Below are 20,980 nucleotides of genomic sequence, written 5' to 3'. Positions count from 1 at the left end.
TGCAGCACAAAGTGGGACAAACGGCAGCGTGCAGCGTTCATTACACTTTAGTCTCCATTGAGCAAGAAAAAATGTTGAAAACAATTCTTGAAATTGAGACTGTACAAATACTTCGGGATTTCATGTCAGAATTCTGTACTATCCACTGTCTACGTTGTACCAAATCAAGGAGACCGCCGTGCTCAAGTTGAAACACTTGGAATAAACAGCGTGTCTTTTCAGATTTTATTCAAACTGCATCAACAAAAAGAAAAAGTCTTTTTTTGGTCACTCACTAATACAAGCAAAACTAGTAGAGCATCAGTTCACTTTTCATCCTCAGCTGACGGGCAAGTTCACAGCATTGTAGCTCGACTCAAAGTTACTTTCGGGCAGCTGATGCTAACTCCCAACCTCACTTGTGTCTGCTCAGCTAAACCTGCACGCTGGAGATTTCCGTGGCAGCAGCACTGATCGCGCAAACAGGCAGCATGTTAGAGCCACACGTTGAAGGCGATCTTAAGTGCTTCTCCAGGCTAATCTGATGTACCATATACCTAAGCAAACAGGATTTTGCATGTCTGTGCATAGCACTCTTTCATCAGTTTAGAACGGAAAACTGAGTCTAGACATGCCAGAACATATTTAAAAAATAGAGGATTACTGAATTTGCCACGCATCTCCTTGATTTTGGACTTTCCCGATGCCGCTGTAATAATCTTGAATCACTATTATACAGCAAAATGATGTACAAGTTAAATGCATTCCACTCCATGCATTCCTCATCCAGACACAGCCTACACAAAGGGAGTCCTGATTCCAAAAGAAGCAATAAGTTTTGAGAACTGTTCTTGTCTCAAGTGATTAGACAAACCAGGAAAGCACAGACGAATGGTAAGTTTCAAGCCATCTAAGATTAATCAGTACTGACCGAAGTAGATTGTAGGTAGCTGAGGAGGATTTAACCACACATCCTCCACACAGATTTACACCAACCAGGATTCTCACTTGCTAGCTCCACCCTTCCCAAGCTTTCTTGCAGGTATATTCACTCAAATGAGAAAGCTGAAACGTCAACCCTTGAAAACATATGCTTGATAAAGCTGAAGTGTCATTTTTGAAAGCAGAGACTACTCAATCAAGCAGTTCAACAGTAGTATTAGCACTTCTGTATACACTGTTTAGCATTTATTTTAATACAAAAGTGAAATAAGCGAAGAGAAGAGCTGTCACTGCAATACACAGCGTTTAAACTGAGTCATTTCGGAGGTACTTAGGGAGATAAGAGGAAACCAAACTCCAGTGGGTGTTCTGAGCACGTCTGCAACGCTCAGATTCCTGAGCAGGAGCCCAGCTTTTGTTGGGTTCCGACCCACTCGCGCTGGAATGCTGGAAGTGCTGCACAGGCACAAAGATGACTTTCTCCCCCTCCAGCCAGTTCTGCCATCCCTTTGCACTTTGTCCTACATACCCACTGACAGAGCTTTATGTCCTGATTTATATAACGGGCAGTTCTTGTTCGAGAGGCACTAAAACAATTCATCCTACAAATCAAAAGTAGTTCCCTAGAAGTCTGTCTCCATGCTGCAGTAATAACTGGAACCTGCCATCGCACTGCGGCACCGCCAGAAAGCACTCCGATGTGACGCACCTGCTTCACCTCGGTCTCCGCAATTCTCTTTCACACCCCTTGCAAAACAATTTATGAGAAAGAGCGAGAAGAAAGAAACGTCACTACAGCTGGGGGGATCTGCAGATGAGAGGCAGGTAACACAAGCTGCAGTAAATATTTCGCTCTATGTCTTTTGCACTGTAATACAGCAGGACTGGGGCAACCTTCCCCAGAGCATGCAGGCAAGCTTCGATCTTGCAGTTCGTCAGCACGTGAAGATGAACTGAATGCAAAAGACTACAGTGGAACACTAAAGATCAGGCCTTAGGTATTCTTCAAGAGATTCATCCGCTATAAAGAGCACCTCTTAGGAAAGGGCCCAATTTGGTGAAGCACAAATATACGAGAAGATAAAGCTAAGAACTAATATGCGGGCAATCACTTATGGGGTGCATTTGCACAGGCGAGCTATTTTTAATACAAAACAAATATATTCAACCTCATTAGTGCTAGTAAAAACTATACATGGCAGTTCAAACAGTAAGCCAGCAGAAGACAAAATCGATCTCAATTGCTGGAAATTCGGCTAAAATGATGGAATTAGTTCCTTTGAGAGCCCAGCTAAAAAAAGTGTTGTCTACTTCATGTTCTCCTTTACTGCCTACAGTCATATTTCAAGCAAATGAGTCCTGAATTGAATACATTAAGTAGCAATTAAAGACTTGGGCTAAATCTATTGTATTTTCAATGCAATGAGCCAGCTCCTCCTTCTTTGGAACCCTCCTATAGCACAAATTCATCTGCCACAGACATCAGTTACACAATTCCCTTCCTCCTACTCAATCTCCAATCAACACCTGATGTGCAAAATCACATCTGTAATCTCCAGAGCTTCCTAAGATAAGAACTCTTTCCTCTGAGCAAGCTGTCAACACTCAGAAAAGACCAACAGCCAACAATAGTTATTCTTTGAGCTCTGCAACTCGCAGCTCAACTCAGACAGCTTCATGGCACAGAGCCACAACCCGAGGCGCTAGAAATCTCCCCCCCCAATCCAATTCAAGGAGGATTTTCCAGAAGCGCTCGAATCAAGGAACAAAAGCTGCGATCAGTTTTGACAGTCTCGGCCTATGATGCTAATTTACATTTTAAAAATATCTGGCCCCAAATGTTTTGCTCTGAGAAACAATTTGGGTTCTCCTTGTTCTTATGGCCTTCGGAGCTGCATTCTACCACGACGATTCCCCCTTGTTTTCCCAGCATTCAGTGTTCCCTCTGGAATTCATCTGTTAAAGATTAAAGAATAAAATATTTAGGAGCACCTGGTGCTGCTGAATAAAGGAGCCTGGTTGAAAGCCAGAAATAGTTGATAAGCAACTACACCAGTGTCATTCACAGAAAAGGCTAATGCTGTATTCTCAATGAAGTTACAGGACTACAAGAATTTCTTGCTTAAGGAAAATTACTCAGACAAGAAAAATAATTGTTTTGTCTCAGAAAAAGCCTCAGCATACCTCACTGCCTTCTGACTGCAGTCAGAAACCAATATTTGCTCTAGCAAAGCTGTATAGACCAAGTTCTCCAGTTCTTACAAATTGTGCTTTTCCCCCCAGTCCTCTTCCCTCTCAAATTCATTGTTCTTAAGAATATGATTTCAAACTAAGGACTCTCCTATTTGGGATCTTTATATATTAATTACCAACATGAGATGCCTCAGAGATCTGTGGGAATAACACTTGCAATATCAGATTTGAGAATGTGTATGTCTTTCCTCCTGCTAGAAGTAGTCCTGATCTCTGCTGGTTCCTGGCTTAAGCCCTAAAGCACAAGGCTTAAAAATACCTCCCAAAATTCATCACTGTTGGTTATAAACACTCTTAATTGCTGCTATGCATATTAGTGTCCAACTCCTTTTATTTAATCTTGCTGAATTCTTCACCCCAATAGCTTCCTCAAACATTCCCTATCGTGAGGGATCAGTTGCAGATGAGAAGAGATCATATACACACTGCCCATAAAATTTCTATCCTGCTTAAGCCACAAGTCAGACAATGATTCAGAGCCAGTTCGTTATTGACACAAACCCACATTGCTTGAAGATCTGGTAAGCAAGTGGAGAGCTCTCCTTCCATCTACCTGTGAGTTTTGCCAGGTCCCAGTTTATTGCTACACCATTATAATTTACAGCCGCAGAAGACGATTTTCCTTTAGTCTGGAATGGAAGCGCTTGAAGAGCTGGGAAACTGGCATCTCAAAAGGACTCCAATCATTTATTCAAGAATAAACCATTTACACAAAGCTACCAGGCTGCCTAGCATGTCTTGGGAAACACTGGTAACATTACAGTTGTTTTTTGTTATCATGCAGCAAAAAGAGCTCATAGCACAATTTGCAGCCTACCTACAAACACTGAAAAAGCAATTCATTCCTTCATGCAAAATATATTACAAAACCAGATATTAATTTCACCATCCATGAAAATCACCATGGAAACAACTCTTTTCAATGGAGACAGGAGGTCAGGGATCGGGGGGTTAGTCCAGGGGTCAGCTTAAAACACTGAGCCTAACAATAGCTGGGTTCTAATCATGCCTGCAAATGGATGGACTACAACTTCAAAGTACCTCAATTTTCCTGCATATTAGAGGGTTTGCTACTGATGGGCGAACACAGCACTGCGCTGACAAACAAATCAAAGCAGTTTTAACTTTCCAAAGACTGCACGTGTAAAGTCCATCACGCAAGACATCAACTCCAAGAATGCGTGATGGGAAAAGTTTAGTGATTCTACAAATAAAGTCCTTCCACTTGTCTCTGAAACATCACAGACCACGTGTAAGTGAGACCGAAAGGACTGATTCAGACAAATCTATACTATAGAGGGCAACATTCCTTTTTTTTTTTTTTTAATCTAAACTTGCTACAATTTCTGCCCTCTGGCATCACTTCATTTAATTCCCAGACTATGTCAGGTGTTTGTAGTCTCATATATACCACCAAATCCTGGACACTACTGGAACAGATCCAAACCAGGCCAGTTTCTAGGCTCTTCAACCAAATTCTCTTCACCACATGAGCTACACAGTAAAAAAGGAATTGAGGAATTAATTCAGCCCCCTGATTTACAAGTACAATTCCTTCAAACATATTTAAGGAAATGTAGAAGTACCATATGAAATGTCAATACCAAAAAAATAAATTTGGGATAAAAGAAAACATTTTCTATACCAAACCATCAGGTGAAAGAATTGTAACCTTTCACTTACCTACTGTGATGACGTTTGCAGAGAGGAAATGGAAACAGCTTTCATTATGGAGCATGAGTTCTCTTTGTGTTAAATCCTCTGATACAGATTTTGGAGAAGTCAGAGCCATCTCAAGCTTTCAGAGCAACCTAGCAACAGTGCTTGCTCTAAGTCAAAGTATTTCAGAACGTACGTCTGCAGGAAGATTCAGTCAAGTAATAAAAATCGGAGAAAAATGAAAAATTTCAGAGGGTGTTGTTGGCTTAGGTAAGAAATCGCAGCAAGTACCTTATCTAGAATTCCACCGTCAGGAGACTGTCCTGGTTTAATCCTGCTGACACATATTCCACACATTGATGAGTAGAAGTTACAGTGAGGAGAAAGAACTACCGCTCAGCTCGGTCTTTGTAGAATGGATGTGACAGCCCTTCCCAGCAGCACGAGCATTACAAGCACTCTGTGTTTCTTCCCAGGATCTCTTGCACGCCACAGACCTGGAGAAGACAAGATTTTTAATAATGGAAGTTGCTTTAACTCTTCATTATATAACATTTACTACAGAGACATAGCTGGATTGCATACAATGGAGCGACCTGTTTATAGCTGCTTATAACCAGATAGCTCCTTGCACAAGAGAAGCACTGACTCCTCTTTCCCTCACCCTGGTACTTCCTATAATCAGACAAAATTACGCTGTTGCAGTAACTGCTCCAGAAATCAAATTACTCCTGCTGGGTTTAATTATACACACACGTATTTACACATATATACATGCAGATAATATATACATACACACACATACTTAATTCAGACATTTTCTAGAATAAGGGAAAGTTTCAGCTAAACTCCCAAAGCACAGCTTTGTGAGCTCTTTGCTGTGATGCTGGCTTCTTCATTCAGCTCCGTCTCTTACCCTTAACAGCTCTTTTCCGCTCTTACACGCTGTCAACTGCCTCCATACTTGTACCTCTTCAGTCGTCTGGCATCCATCTTCCCTTTTCCCACCTAATTCTCTCTCGCCCACTGGCTACAGAGGACTCACCTTTCCAAAACGTTCAGATCAGTAACTTCCTCGGAGAAAGGAGGTCAAAGACTCCCTCCACCAAGAGCAATCACACAAGGCACAAACCTGGGATCCTTCCTTATGCCGGTAACTGTTTGAATCTATGGGAGTCTCCTTCAGTGTGTAATTACCAGTTGAGCTCTGAAACATTGCCCTAACATGTTTTGTTGTGAAAGCACAGATCCAGTTTGACGTTACTTTAGAAGAGAGAGGGCAGTGAGGCATCACTAGTAACTTACAGTAAGTAGAAACAGGGGGAGAAGGTGAGGGGGGAGCTTTGCAGGAAAAGATGCCCAAAGCGATGTCCCCGTTACAGCACCTGCCAGCTGAGAGTTGTACCTCTCTTCTTCTCCTTGGCCCCTCATGCAGCTGCTTTGGGAAGTCATTTCCTCTCTAGGACTGTCTTTTCACCAAGCTCCACCTTCCCCATTCTCTATCTTGTCAGAATCTCCTCTTTTGAGAGGGAGCCTGTCAGTCAGTGAAGTAATACCCACACACCGAGCCAAACGCACAGCAACTTCGTATATGGGACAGCAGCGATTAGCAATATTAACCCTGTGGAAATCCACTATCACTAAAATCACTTGTTTCCACATTTACATGGGGAGTATCTTAACGGGTATCCTGTGGCTCTGAAATAATTTTAGGCATATAAGTGGGTGAAATTCATTTGATGAAGAATATATTAGCTACAAAGCACAGCCGGAAACCAAAACCAAAGTAACACTGAGAATGGATTCCACAAACCAACTGGGTCGCAGGGGGAGATGTAATAGATATTCCGTGCCCCCAAAATAAACATCCTTGTCCATGTCATCTGTCTTCAGTTGTATCCCTTCCTCATTGTCTGTGTGTAGTTAAAAGAATCCAGAACATTCTGCTGTAAACTGAAAAAAACATTTCATGCATTTCTTTGTGCATCCCAATGTGAATATTTTAAGTTAAATCCTTAAATGAATACCAAAAATATATTTACATATACACAGAGAGCTGATTTGCCAAGGCTCATTCTAAGCTTTTCTCTCCTGTGTATACTTTACACTAGACCCTTTACATAGGCACATTTGTTATTCTGATACTTTTTGAAGTCCAGCTGCAATTCTTTGGCTTATCGGATTAATTGATCCCAGTGCAGGAAAAAAGTGAGCATTTGTAACTCCTCCATGGCAAGACACCTTATCACTGGGGGCGTGTCTCTTGCTGTAATTCATTTGGGGAGGTTTTCATGAAATTAGAACCGTTTCTTTCAATTCTTATTGATCTGTTTAAAAAATAAATAAATGTTTTTTTGTGTACTATATCTAACTTCTACAATGAGTATAATAGGAATGGCACAGTGGCCTGTGTTCAGTTAGGACACGTTAAAGAATATAACGAACCTCAGCAAGAGAATTGCACTGCTTTTTATACACACAAACAGCATTACAGCAACGTTAAACCAAACAAAACCCTACGCAGCCAGAAAACAGTCACTGCATATCTGTTATTTCTGTGTCTGCTCTGTGCCACTTCTGTCAGTGATTAGGAAATATCTGCAAACACAGGTCTGAAACTCAATATTCAGTTGTGCAAACAATTTAGCAAAAGTCAGGCTCCTCACCTGAAGTGAAAGCCTGCTCTGCGTTCAGTGCTGATCCTACTTTAAGCAGAAGCTTGTCCTAGACAGCCTACCTCCTGAGGTCCCCTCACACCTGAATTATTCTAGGAACTGAAATCAATTTATTACTTGAAGTAGAAATAGCATAGAACACTCATCATAAGAATTAATGATCCTATAACCACCAGGCCCTTATAGGGATTAAAATTCAAGAGAAATATATTCTGTTAATGGCTTCTGTTGAAATCTCAAATGTCCGAAAGCTAACAAAGCACAGTTATCAGACTGCTTTAACGGCACCATCTTATCCAGCAGTGATGTCATTAAAGCATACAAATGCTATAACAATAAAGCAGTTGTTCTCTGATAGCGAGCAACGCTTGCTTAAGACTAAACCTTTGTTATTATATTTGCTGCGGCTGCTATTCCCATACATTGTTTATACTTTGCACTCGCATAAACTTTCGCTGAAGACAGAAAATGTGCTGAGACAGAGCTTAGCTGAGGAAAGGTCTTAACATGTGATCCTGCCTTGCTCACTCTCTCCTGTAGCTGCTTCTTACACCTAGCTTTGGTTTTGGAAGGTGACAGATGTTCCTTATCTAACTTACCCATCCTGCTCAAATAGCATCTTCCAAATTTCCTGAGCGTTACAAAATGCATAGCATCAAGAAAGGTTGGTCAAACACAGGGAGGAAGTGAAGTAGCTATAGTAAGATAGATAAATGTGCATTTGTTCTGTAGATTGCTTTCACTTCACCTGGCCCTGATTTACAGTGAATCAGAAAAGACCTAAGAAGTCTTTAGAACTTCAAGACAGAACCAAAACCTGACATTACGAGGTATCTCAGGAGTTAAATCAGCAGTGAACACACTGAAGTGTTCCCTGAAAAGGCCCATGCAGCACCCAATTGCATTTCTGAAAGCACCCATCCTGGTGCATCCACACCACCTCTTTAACCTTGGGATTCAGCAGGGAAGCCACAGCTGGTCGGCCAGATGAAGCTGCTGTAACACAGACAAGATCTATAGGCTTCCTTTTCGGAAAGCTTAACTGGTTGGTGGTTATTTTGCCAGGCTCTCACCTCTTTCTTCAGGGGTTATTTGAGAGGTCATCTCCTGTGCAGGAAGTTCAATCACTGTGACTCACTACACACCAAAATGTACATCCACGAGTGAGGAAGATTTAACGGGCACAGACGTTCGTGCTGGTATATACTGACATCATTTCAATGAAAGCAATCACTCCACAATACTTCACATTTACGAGGATGTGGCTTTCTGGGTATTTTAATGTCTTGACTCATGTCAAATTCACATTCTTTGCTCTCCTCTGATTTGGAAGTGAAACTTTTGTGACTCAGCTGATCTCTACATGTCTTGCTTTCATGCAAAAGATGTTTTCTTTACTCAGTCCCACCTTCTAAAGCTTCTGTCCAGGTCCTCTGAGACTTTTTCCCTATGTGTCTTCAGCATATCTGTCCTTTCTTTTTTTTAAAAAAGAAAAAACCCAGCTCCCTCCTCCCAAAACAGCAAACTGAATGTTCCCATAAATTCTAGGAAGCCCTAGGCACGTAATTCATCCTTAATAAATGCAACAGGAGGCAACCTGGTATCTCAAAACAAGATTCTTGGGCCAAACTTTCTATGAAGGTAAAGGAGAAACTGTCAGTTGGCTTCTTAGGAAAACTTCTGGTGACAATCATCTGATGAAAAGCACCAGTCACATTCTCTGAGAACGTTTCTTCTCCGTTATACTAGGAAACACTCTGGTCCCTGAAACAGCCCAGAGAGATCCATTGCATCTGGTCAGGGTGCATGAACAAGACTGAAACTGACAACTCAGTTTAAGAGCTCTACCAAAGTACTGTGTCAGATTCCATATTCCCCTAGACAACAGGACTTCAGCCCAGAGGCAGGAGAGATAGCACTTGGAGACAATAAAATAAACACAACTGTATATGCCATGAACAATCCTTTAGCCATTTTCCTATCACTGTAATATTTAAGGTTCCAGCTCCAAAGACATGTTTTGCTGCTCAGAAAGGCATCGTGCGACACCCCCCAGAATTCAGATGAGCTCTAATGTCCTCCCGACCAGATGCACCAATGCTGATGATGAAACACGGAAAAACTAAGTCATCGATTCGACCTGAATAGTTTTATCAGGAAGCAGATCAAAAGATAGAAGACCAAAATATGTTATCAGACGGGAGAAAAAATGAAACATTAAAATCCGATGCTTGGGGTTTGCTTTTCAACTCTACAGCAGTTCACTAAGAAATGCTGTTCATCTTAAAGAATGCAATTCCATTCACTGGGCAATTCCACTCGAGATAACTTGCACGCCCAGGCAAGTTACTTCACATCCAAAGCAACTGCAAAAGGAAAGAAGTCTGTTTCAGTACTATGGAACAAGGGGGTAAGCCCACACCTTAGGGTGTGATACACCATTCTTTTTCGCAAGGGACAGAGCATGCACAGAACAAACTGGCATCAGATAGAGCTCTCTGGCAAAAACAAAACAGTTAAAAATATAAGGGGGAGCAAAGAAAAGGCCATCGAGAAAAAAGGACACTGGAACATCTTCCTGGCAGCCGGATGAACTCACCTTATACCCAAAACACCGTCATCCTACTTAAAAGGAACACTTAACATTTGTCAGCTGTTTTTCCTCCTTAAAGCTTGAATTAGAGCTGCATATGCAGGAGAGCCCAGCATTTTTGCTGAATGATGTAACTGCATATTCCTTATGCAAGTAAGGAGACATTATTAAAACCAAAGGATATTTATTCTAGGCTTATATTGACTGTGTCATATGACCTGAGCATTTACTTTACAAAGCTAAACTTAAAATTGAAACAAATTCTCTAAGAAGATATGTAGAGGGCAGACTAATTTGTAATCTTACCTATTTATCCAGAGCTGCCAAAAAACTGTCTTATAGGCTTTACTTGTCACTAGCCAGTTCCCAAACCTATTGGAAAAGGCAATGGAAACAGCACACGGCAACCTATTCTGTCCTAAGGAACATCTGCATTTCATATTAGCAAGGGAGAACTGAAAATTTTTATTATAGACCAAAGAACTAATTAACAAGGATCTCAATCTCATCCAATAGCTTGGCTCACGAGTACTTTGAAGCAGCAAGTTTCACACTATATACCGCAAAGGACAAAAAAGCCTTGGAGAAGGATTGGGGAGAGGAAGATCTCCTTGTTAGGAGACGGGCAGGAAGTGACTCCTGCTGGGACGACTAAGCTTTTGCTGCACTTGGGAATTTGTGAGTCACATTAAAAGAAGAGAAACAGATTATGGGCTCTGATGCCATTTGTATTCAAGAGATTTATAATACTGATAATCTTAATCCTCCTAATTATGTTAGCAGTCCTGGCCACTTTCCAGAAGCCCTACAAAAAATACTGTAAAACTTCATCTAAAAAGAAAGGAGTTTCTTTAAAGAACAGCGCATGTGACCTTTAATCAAACTCCTTCAGCTCTGTACACAAGTTTATTGCCGTAGTGATCCACCTTGTAGATATTATGGAGCAACTCATGCTGGAGGAGGTAAAAAGGAGGTAGTGATACATGTTTTCCTTTTGCAAGTCTGTGTGACTGTTCAGCTTTCTCCTGAGGGTGCTTAGTAGGACTGGATACAAACCCTAAGCAGCAGAAGGGTGGTGAGAGAGGAGGACAGGAAATAATAAAATAAATACATTTGGTTAACTGGAGAAGCAAAAAGTAACAATTTATGGTAACTACTGCTAGTGAAATTATGATATCAAACTGACTGAAAGCAAAGGTGATTCCATCCATCTTTCAGTACATATATTAAATGTACTTATAAAATACTGATAAAATATTGTTCTGTGTGCGTTCTCCTAATGCCATCATCTATAAAGACGATCTTTCAGACATTTACAGAAGTTCAGTAAGTCTTCATCTTGGATGTAAGGCTGGGCAAAGGGTTCCATCAGATTTGCACAGTCAACAACATTTTCATTCATCAAAGTAAGGAACCCAAACAGAATCAAAAGCATGGGCTCTTTTCAAGCAGGTCTTTCTTTGCACCACCCTACTATAAGACAGAAATTGAGCTGGTGAAAGTGACTGCTAGATTTGTATGCTGCAAACAAGAAAAACATGCTCACACTTGGCAGCTCAAAGGGAAGGCCTCCCCCCCTCCCCAAACATCCAAATTTCTTTCTTTCATTAAAGAATTTCACTCCCCATTAGCAGGAAGGGGCCTAGGAACCACTGGATCCATTTCCACTTTGAGAACTACAGGGCAGTGACACACACAAACACTGACTAATGAACTTGCCACAATGTAATATGCCTTTAGGTCCTAATCAAATACATGTCAAAGGGCAGCTCTGCTTTGCTCACAACCTTTTCCTGGACTTTAGTACTGTGTTAGTCAATAAATAACATACATCAGTCACCTCTTGTCTCACTCAGTATCTCTCTGAATTCATAGAATAGGAAGAAAGAAAGGGGGTAGGATCCTGTACGCTGCAGAAGACACAAAACTATTGAGTGATTTAACTAAGGATGCCCCCAAACCAGTCACAGACCACAATCTCATCCAAAGCCAACAGCGCCCAGTCCACTAAGTGATTTCCAAGTGGGCATTACAACAACTGGCAAACCCCATCTCTACCAAAGACTCACTCCAAAGCCAGAGGAGCTTACACAAGCCTTTCTGGCCATCTCAGCCACCCGACAACCTGGTTTATGCTTTCTGTTCAGTATCTGGCACAGCTCCACTCTTAGCCAGCTACCCTTATAGAGTCCGGTGCAGTCACATCCCTGACACACCAAATCAAGTAGAATATATTTCATTCAGTTCTTGCACCAACCCCACTAAACAATACCAGCATTTAACACGTTTCCAGAGTTCAGAGTCCTGTGTTTTTCACTCTCCACCTCTGCAGGCTCTAGGGCTTCATCTTCGAGGTACCTCAGTTACATGCTCCACTGTAGCCTTCCACTGGTTGGTCAGACTCCATTCCTTGCTATTTTTTTTTTTAAATAAGTTGCATGCCTTCAGTTAAAGACAGAGAAAACATCTAGAAAATATGTTCTAGCATCTACACACTGTCTTCCTACACTTGATTTTGCTACTGCGGGAGGACACTAGGAAATTCTGGAAGAACAAGCTTGTGGAGCGTGCATGGTATGGGGTGGGGGCTGAAGGAGAGGAGGGGGGCAGGAGCTTCTTTTAAGTGATTTTATAGTAACTAGTCCTGCAAGGAGGGCACATCCTCTTAACTTCAGATTCAACACAAAAAGTGGTACTGCAAGTTTCTGTGCAAGGGCCCTTGGCAAACGCCACCTGGAAGAGATGGGAACTGCACGGTTTCTGCACTCTCCCAGGATCATTAACATGTAAAGCTCCTTCACCTTCCCACCTGATTTCCCTCTTAATTTCTGAGGCAGTCCAGAGCTCCATGACAGCTATGAAGATGTCAGAAGATTCTCCAGGAGCTGTTTTTTTATTAAATGGAAACAGGTGAGGCTGTGACAAACAAAAGAATGCAGGGCCAGCTCAGAAGCAGGCATACAAAAATCAATCTCTCAAGTGAAAACTTCAACATTCTGGCTCAATTTCTATCTGGAAAAAAAGAAAAGAAAAGAATCAAGCATGGACTTCAGCTACCACTGCTCTTCCGTGAGCCATTACGCCTCCTGCAGCACAACAGAAACCAAGAACCTAAAAACTGTCGTGAAGCATTAGCCCTGATCGTTTGGATGTCTGCGCTCAAAATAACGCCTGCGAACGCTCGTGCAGGCTGCCCGATAGCGGCGTACAGACACCCGACAGAAAAGGAAGTCAGAACTTTGTCTAAGCATGCGTAAAGATTTGTCACAGCCTGCCGTTTTCCATGTAGCTATCCAATGCCTTCACTACACTTGCATGTGCTGAAGGCAAGTGCTCCACCCCAACAGAACAGACAGATTACACGATGCATAAAAGGGTTGGAAATTCCCTACAGATTTAAGGTCTGGGTTCTAAGCAGTGACGTGGACTTCGCATCAGATGATCCTACACTTTATAAAAAGGGTTCTCCACTTCCCCACATAGCTATTTATTAGGTCTACCTTGACTATAGAAAGAACTGTTCCCACCTATAACGCACTATAACAAGCTTCCAGACTTCAATCATTTCCTTTAGAAACAGGAACAATGGATGAAATTAGAATTTAGGCTATTTTTTGTATTGTTAGATGGCTTGATAAAAATAAGGATGCTTGGAAAAAGTAGGTGAGTGCTATTCCAATAAACCTCTTTGAATCATTACAAGTAAAACAGACATTTTTATTTCCATCAGAGAAGCAGTAATAAATGCCTTGGATGGAAATCATCTAGCCACATCCAATCAACTGTAAAAAAAGAAAAAAAAAGATCCATCTTTGATTCAATTTTGCATATCCCAGAAAGTTTCTTTCCTTTAAGGTAATTTGTGTATTCATATGTTAATTACTGCCATAATTTTCTATGTAAAATTGCCACTGCCTTCCAGCTACAGCAATGCGGGCCCTTTCTTTTCAAGAAAGTTTCATTTGTTGCTGAAATACTTCTAGCTTCACACACCTACATACATATTTCTTCATTCTTTATAAACAGTCCCCCCCATATAGTTGCATACATCTCCCCCAACCACACACATGAAGCTGAGGATAAAAATGCATGACTTTGAAACTACAAAGAAAAAAAAGGAAAAACCCCAAAACCACGGTCTTGGACAGCTTACAGAACAAAGCTGATAAAGGAAATGAAGGCAGACAGAGTCTAAAAAAATAAATTCAAATTTTTGTATTCCATTCCACCAGCTTCTCTTCCTATAATACTTTGATCTAATAATTTTCCATGTGAAACTAATTCACAAACAGTTTTGTTCACTATCAAGTAGTAGAACTTGGAGAACCAGCATTATTATATCCACCAGTACAAACCACCATACCATGTATTAAAATTTTTCCTCTACATTCCAGCTGCACTGTCACATAGTGCAAGATAACAGAGAATCAGACCCTGGAACACAACTTCTCTGAATTACGAAATCTGATTTAAATTACTTTCTTCATTGGGCAAAGGAGTGCTGTTCAACTCGGATCACAATTTTAAAACACATGAAAATACATTAGAAAGCTGTTACCAAGACCAGGTGACAACCCAAAGGTTGTTGTGTTGTCTGCCTCTTAGAACTCAGCTGTTCTGAGCTTGTAACTACAACCAAGCAGAAAACTTGCCCTGTGCTGTCCACTAATGCACCACATGCCCTGCTGCACGTTACTGCACTTCTCTCAATTGAGAGGGTGTTTATAGGCTGATGAGGTTAGAACAGAGTTCAAACCCCAAATAATCTTTCAGGAAAAATACAAAACAAATTCAGCTACCCAAAAAGCCTGCTTAGAAGAAATCAAACCCTACCCAAGCGGATCCCTAAGGAGTTTTTCCATTCAGTTATCTGGCTCCATGTTAATCTGCCACGCGTCTTGGAGCATGACAAATGAGTTGCAGTAAATTCAGATGATCCTTACTGAGAGACTCTTACTGAAAATCTCTTCAGCCTCATCCTATTACCCACTCAAATGTACTTAGACAGTCATTTTCTCAGCTCTGGATTAATTAACAGGACTAACAGGAACAAATTCCAGTGATGTTCACAAAGAAGTTGGCCCCTTTGCATTAGATTTAGGAATGCATTCTGTATATCTTACTTTAAAAACAGAGTCAATACTGCAGCAAACAGTGTGATTATACCCAGCTGTAAGAAAAGTACCTTTCTGGTGTTCTGAAACTGAGCACAGAACTTACAAAGAAGCATACGCTCTGCATCCTTCATCCCTAACCAAGAGTAAAGACTCTTTAAAAGAAGAATTTCAGTCTCCTGCAGCTTTTCACAATTTCTTAATGTTATCAATGAGCTCCCACAGGAGGAAGGACTTCCTGCAGCAACATTCACTTAGATGCTCTCTTAAACAATTCAGGGTAAGGATAGAGTAGTTTTTAATTCAGCCTCATCTACAGAAATGGTGAATGCCCCATAAGAAAACAAAAGCCTTTTCAGATCATGTAAAAAGAGGCTGGCCATACACTAGAGAGTTTTTAATCGCATTTACAAAGCCAGAACATAAATAAAAAAAAAGCAAGGAATAACTGAAAACTATGCAGTGGTCTCTAGGGCATGAATTTAACAGTTTTACACAAATTCACAGGCAAGACGTTCCATTAGTAAGTTGCATTTACCAGTGACAAGGCATGAGTTAATAAACAAGCTTTGTAGTCTGCAGTCCTAAAAGTCTTGTGGTTCCATTAGGTGAGGATCTCCAGGAGGTTTGCTTACGAAATGAAACACAAAAGCCCACTGTTAACTGCTCTGTCTTGTCAGATCTACCTGCATCTGCTCATGGTCTCCAGTCTACACTGACAGCCCTCAGCACCCAGCAGCAGCCGACCTAACACCAGTAGTCCACCTCCTGAGGAGCTCACGGATGAGGTGGCATTTCTTCATCTGCTCTTCACACGCTGGTACTGAGGTTATTACAATGCAGTTTTGGTGAGGATGCAATAACTGGGATACGTATAATCTTGCCTGCAATTAGATAACCAGTATATCTCATCAGTAGTCGCTGACCTTCCCTCACAACCCATCCGTCCTTCATTTGGAATGAACAGTTCCTTCGTACCTAATCTTAATAGGCAAAAAAAAACCTCCACAGCTAACATTTTTCCCCCCTCAGTAAGAACAGAAAATCTCTTAATAGACAAAACTTTGACCACTTTATTTTAAACAATAGACAACTTCACTTTGAGCTACATTATGAAGACAGCATTTATTTCTTAGCCCAAGCTTTCCAAAGCAGGCTGTGAATCTTACTCTCCTTCTATTTTATTATTTAGCAATGGAACCTACCTCTACCATGAAACAAAACAGGTTTCTAGAACTTCTTGCCCTGAGGATTTCAGGTATGCTTAAGATCTACATCTAAACTCTGGAGCCTGAGGCATTTACAGCATGCACATCACTAGCAGTTTGGCCATCCTTATTATTGCCCATATCTCTGCAATCCTAACCTACATTTTTATGCCAGAAAAGAACTGAAAATTCCTCATCCATAGCCCAAATCAATGACAAAAATAATCCAAACCATGCCTACCCTTTTGAAAGGTCATGTGTGCCTTTCCAAGTCAAGAATTACTAACTGCTCAGTCATGGAATCAGACAGGATATATTACTTACTTTTAACCGGTATTTTATTTAAATATCTAAAGTTTATTTTACAATAAACTTCTCTCATCCAAGTCAGTTTTACTTTTGGCTCAGTATACCGGTAAAAGCGCAAGTTATCATTTCAGAATGAATGCCCTAGTCTCTTGTGCTGAAGCATGCAGCTGCCAGTTAGAAAAGGCTAAACTGTCAATTACAAGTGCAATACCTTTCATCCCTACAAGCTCTGAAAAATCCATAAATTTAGGGCAAACAGCATTCTAAGGTCCTACACATTTTTGTGAACAGGAGAGCGCATGACCAAAATCAAACAAGTACTAGACATCGTGTTCTTTCTATTCTTTCTCTCCCTTAAAATAGAGGAAAGCAAAAGAAGCAGCAAACGCTGTTGCCATCATAAAGCTATATACGTTCCTGTGGTAGCGTATTATAAAATTTGCAGCTAACTTCTAAGAGTGAGCAGAACCATTGAAAGTACACCAGAACTATTCCTGATACAGAAAGTAGCAAATTAAAATGAAACAAACCAAAAAAAACACAAACCTTTGCCTCTTCTCTCTGGACAGTGCAGTCAATCTGTCCCAGCTTCTTCACACAGTACATCCAAACCTTCATAAGCATAACAAAAAAAAGTAGAGAGGAGGGAACTGCAAAATCTGAGGGTGAAGGCTCCTCCCCTGCATTCTACATGCTGAGGGCTCTCAGCTAACTGATCACAAAGCAGCTCTTACAGTCCTTATTCAAACAGTTCAGCTCCAGGGTAACAAGTTCAAAGTGGGAGGAGGCAAAAGAAGGCAGAGGGTGGTAACAATCTTGAACAGACACTTAGCTGCTTTTATATCTGCAGAACCTGTTCTTCAGGTTGGAAGCTGAAACATCTGCTTATTGCCGTTTGAAAGTTGCACTCCAAACCTCTTCTATACTAACAGGTCTGTAGAGGCAAAACCATATTTAATAATGCACAGACAAGCATCATGTGGGAGGGCAAGTTAATCATTACTGTGCACCAAGTTTGTTTTACATTTTGGACTTCCTTGTGTTAATGTCAGTAAAGCAAGTCACTCCCTTTATCAGGTCTGTTATAAGGAACAGCAGAGAAGCATGCAACAAAAATGAAATCTGCACAGAAATTTCTATCTTGCAAAAGCTTAACTCAAACACAGCAGATAAATTGTAAGAGATATGGCAGTTTCCTACAATCACAGACATCAATCAGAATACAAAATGGAAGAAACAGATTTTTCTTGAGAGTTACAGCACAGCTGAGGTTGGCAGGGACCTCTGGAGATCATCTGGTCCAAGCCCCCCACAGGAGGTTGCCCAGGACTGCGTCCAGGCAGCTGCCACCGAGAACGGAGATACTCACTGTGTAACCATGACAGAGGGAACAGCTGGCCGGGGCAACACCAGGCTGCCTGCACCATTTCTCTTCACTATCAGTTGAACCATCACATCAGTAAAAAGATCCCAGGGGTCGGTAGTCTCTGCAACCATTCCTATGACAGAGCACATTCAAGAGACTGTCAGAGGTTCAGCAGGCAGTGTTTGAAAGGCCCTAGAGTCCCTAAGGCACGGCTAGCTTGTTTTTTCAGTTTAATGCACTTAGCTGCTTAGTATTGGGCTAGGAAAAAGTGCTGGTTTGTCATTCCTGGTAAGACATTACACATTTCTTTTCCTTAAAACAAGCACACCACCTGTGCAGTCTGCATTCAGATCAGCCACTTCTCTCACTCTGAATCTTCTAACTCACGATTTCGGTTTTGCCAAAGGATGGATTTTATGGGAGAAGCAGGTTTGGCCCAGAACAACAAGGAATAATCCCAGGTCATACGAACTACCTTCGTTTGGTTTTGTATTTTTAGTCCCAACAGTAATTTTGGGGGGAGATGTTGTCTGGGGTTGTGTCCCCAGACAGATTGGCAGAGTGTGTGTTCCCCACTGTACAAAATGCCACTGCCTAGAGCTGGTGCATTATGCGCTACGCCAAATTCTGTGCTTAGCAAACTCTGTCAAGTAAACAGGGAGTAAAAAATCTCAGTGTGAAACAGAGGCCTACATTCAGATCTAAACTTATTACAGACAACAACATAAAGAAAGGAAACAAAAAGTATTTGAGATGCTTTTTACACAACATTTCAGAGCCTATTATAGTATATACATTCTAAAAGTCAATGGTACCTCGTAGGTAACTCTGGAGAATATTGCACACTTTGCAAAGCATTCATACACAAATGTACATTTCTTCATGATGTTACAATAACAATTAACTGCCCAAAAGCATATTTGAGTGGCTGTAACGTGGATGTGAATTGTTTCCTTTTTCCTGAGAGCACTCAGGAGCTTGTCACAGCACAAATCAACCTAACTTCTGGAATATAATAAAATCCATTCAATTTGTTGAGTGCAGTGACGCACAGAGAAGTTAAACACATTTTAATGTTTACAGGAACAGAGTTTTGGCAGCCTAAAACCCCAGGTGATGATAAGAAATAGTTAATGTGGGAATTGAAAATCAGTAAATAATTAACAAATTGGCTCCATAAAACTTTACTGCAAAGAACAGACTGAATAGACACAAAAACAATGAAATGACCATAAATCATTTAAAATGGTTGACAATTTGAATTTTTAAGTGTTATTAAGGTTGGTTTCTGTTGTCCATAACAAAAATTGCTATTTCCCACAAAGTAGGAATAGAGCCTGTAATCATTCGCACAACCTTGCACCGGCCCGTAAGGGTTCATTACATCATTTTTCTTACAGCTTTTGGATAATCTTTGACTATGCTGTTTATTTAAAGCTATATTAAAAATAACTATATTAAAAAGAAAGAATACTATTTGCCATAATCCCCCCCCATAACATTTTTTAAGGGAAGATAATCTGACCTTCAGAATCCTAGCTTTATCTTCAGCTGTACAAATGGTTTTCAGTCTAATAATTAAGTGCCTGTTAGCCAACCTTCAGCAGCTTTGCAAAAAAAATAAATAACATCACCACACCTCTCGAGCTTTCTTTCGTTTCTTGACCTAAAAAACAAAACGAAACAAAACAAAAACTGTATTTACCAAGTTCAGTAAAATAGCAACAAACATTTACCCTGTAGACTTAATAAAACACATCTCATACAGAGCACAAGAGAAATTTTACCGAGCACTCGAGCCAACCTCTCAGGTGTCACCCGAGGCTGAGCTAACAGCACTACCAAGATGCCGCCGTTTGTTCCCAACTCCCCCGAGAATTCTCATGTTCAGATTCCCTCATGTGCAAGCGATTCAAGAGAGATTAACCTCGACTGCTTGAGGAAATCTTAATATATGAGACTACAGAACCTACCACAGAGAGTAGGAAGATTAAACTGTAATTTAGATGTACTTGCTGCACTGCCTATGCAATGTTGAAGTGGCAACCAGTATTTTTTAAGATGAGGTTACCAAGGCTTGTAATTTTAACCAGTATCTTCCCACATTTGTTATTTTTGTTGACGACAGAGCTGCTAAATACGTGAGACGGGGGGAATCACAGCCCTCACTTGAAACAAGATCAAAACACCCGGGAGTATGAAGCAAACTAGAATTTTATACAAAATAATCGAAAGGTTTGCCAGAAGGTTTAGGTTCGAATTTTTAAGGACGCGGTCGGCTGGGGCAGCAGCTTGCAGCCTGTTACCTCAGCACAGCTCGGGTCATGGCGCTGCACCGAGGCCTCAGAAGAAGGCGCACGGTGCCTGGGAGAACCGAGGGAAACTGCGGGTGTTTCCTAACGCAGGCGCTCCCCCTGCCGCCGTGCTGGAAGGAATGTCCTCACATTTCCCCTCCTTGCACCATTTCACAGCCAGAGGGAGCAACCTGCGGCACCGCCATCCGCGAGCCCTGCTGGCAAACGCCGGCTGGGACCCACCCAGGGCAGCGATGTTCTCAGATAAACCCCTTCCACCGCCGAAGCGCTGAGCTTCCCCGCTGCCTACACGTTTTGCAAAACTGAGTTTACAATTAATAAGACACCAAGGGAAAAAAAAAAACCGTTTTAATAAAAACAAACATTTCAGACGGCAGGAGGCAGATAGGCAGCATCTTGTAATGGCGGTGCGCTGAGGAGAGGATGGCGGCGGGACTCGGACAGACCCCTGAGGGGGGACCCGCTTCCAGGGCAGCCTCTGAGGGGGAACCGGCGCCGTTCCGACCCCCGAGGGGGAGAACCGACCCCCGAGGGGGCACCGGCCGCCGGCTGAGGCGGGGCAGCCGT

General features: G+C 41.5%; 1 protein-coding gene across 13 annotated transcripts in view; it reads right to left on the bottom strand.

Moving 5' to 3' along the window:
- Positions 1–20,980, bottom strand: part of PLCH2 (phospholipase C eta 2) — an 85,485-nt gene extending 64,505 nt beyond the window's left edge. Inside the window, exons 1-5 of one of the 13 annotated variants that reach the window (XM_080564431.1) lie at positions 20,777–20,980; positions 19,624–19,764; positions 18,102–18,231; positions 6,139–17,666; positions 4,858–5,330 (exon numbers count right to left, since the gene is read on the bottom strand). In XM_080564431.1, the coding sequence (XP_080420557.1) occupies positions 4,858–4,966 (109 nt within the window). In that variant the 5' untranslated portion in view covers positions 4,967–5,330; positions 6,139–17,666; positions 18,102–18,231; positions 19,624–19,764; positions 20,777–20,980. Of the gene's footprint in view, positions 1–4,857; positions 5,331–5,878; positions 6,107–6,138; positions 17,667–18,101; positions 18,232–19,623 lie in introns of those variants that run through there. The other 12 variants (XM_080564419.1, XM_080564424.1, XM_080564426.1 and 9 more) reach the window with 12 other exon arrangements.

Source organism: Anser brachyrhynchus (genome assembly GCF_964034855.1).
Source record: "Anser brachyrhynchus genome assembly, chromosome: 21".
Taxonomy (NCBI): Eukaryota; Metazoa; Chordata; class Aves; order Anseriformes; family Anatidae; genus Anser; species Anser brachyrhynchus.
Note: the sequence above shows the minus strand (reverse complement) of the source record. Positions and strands in the feature narration are given on the sequence as shown.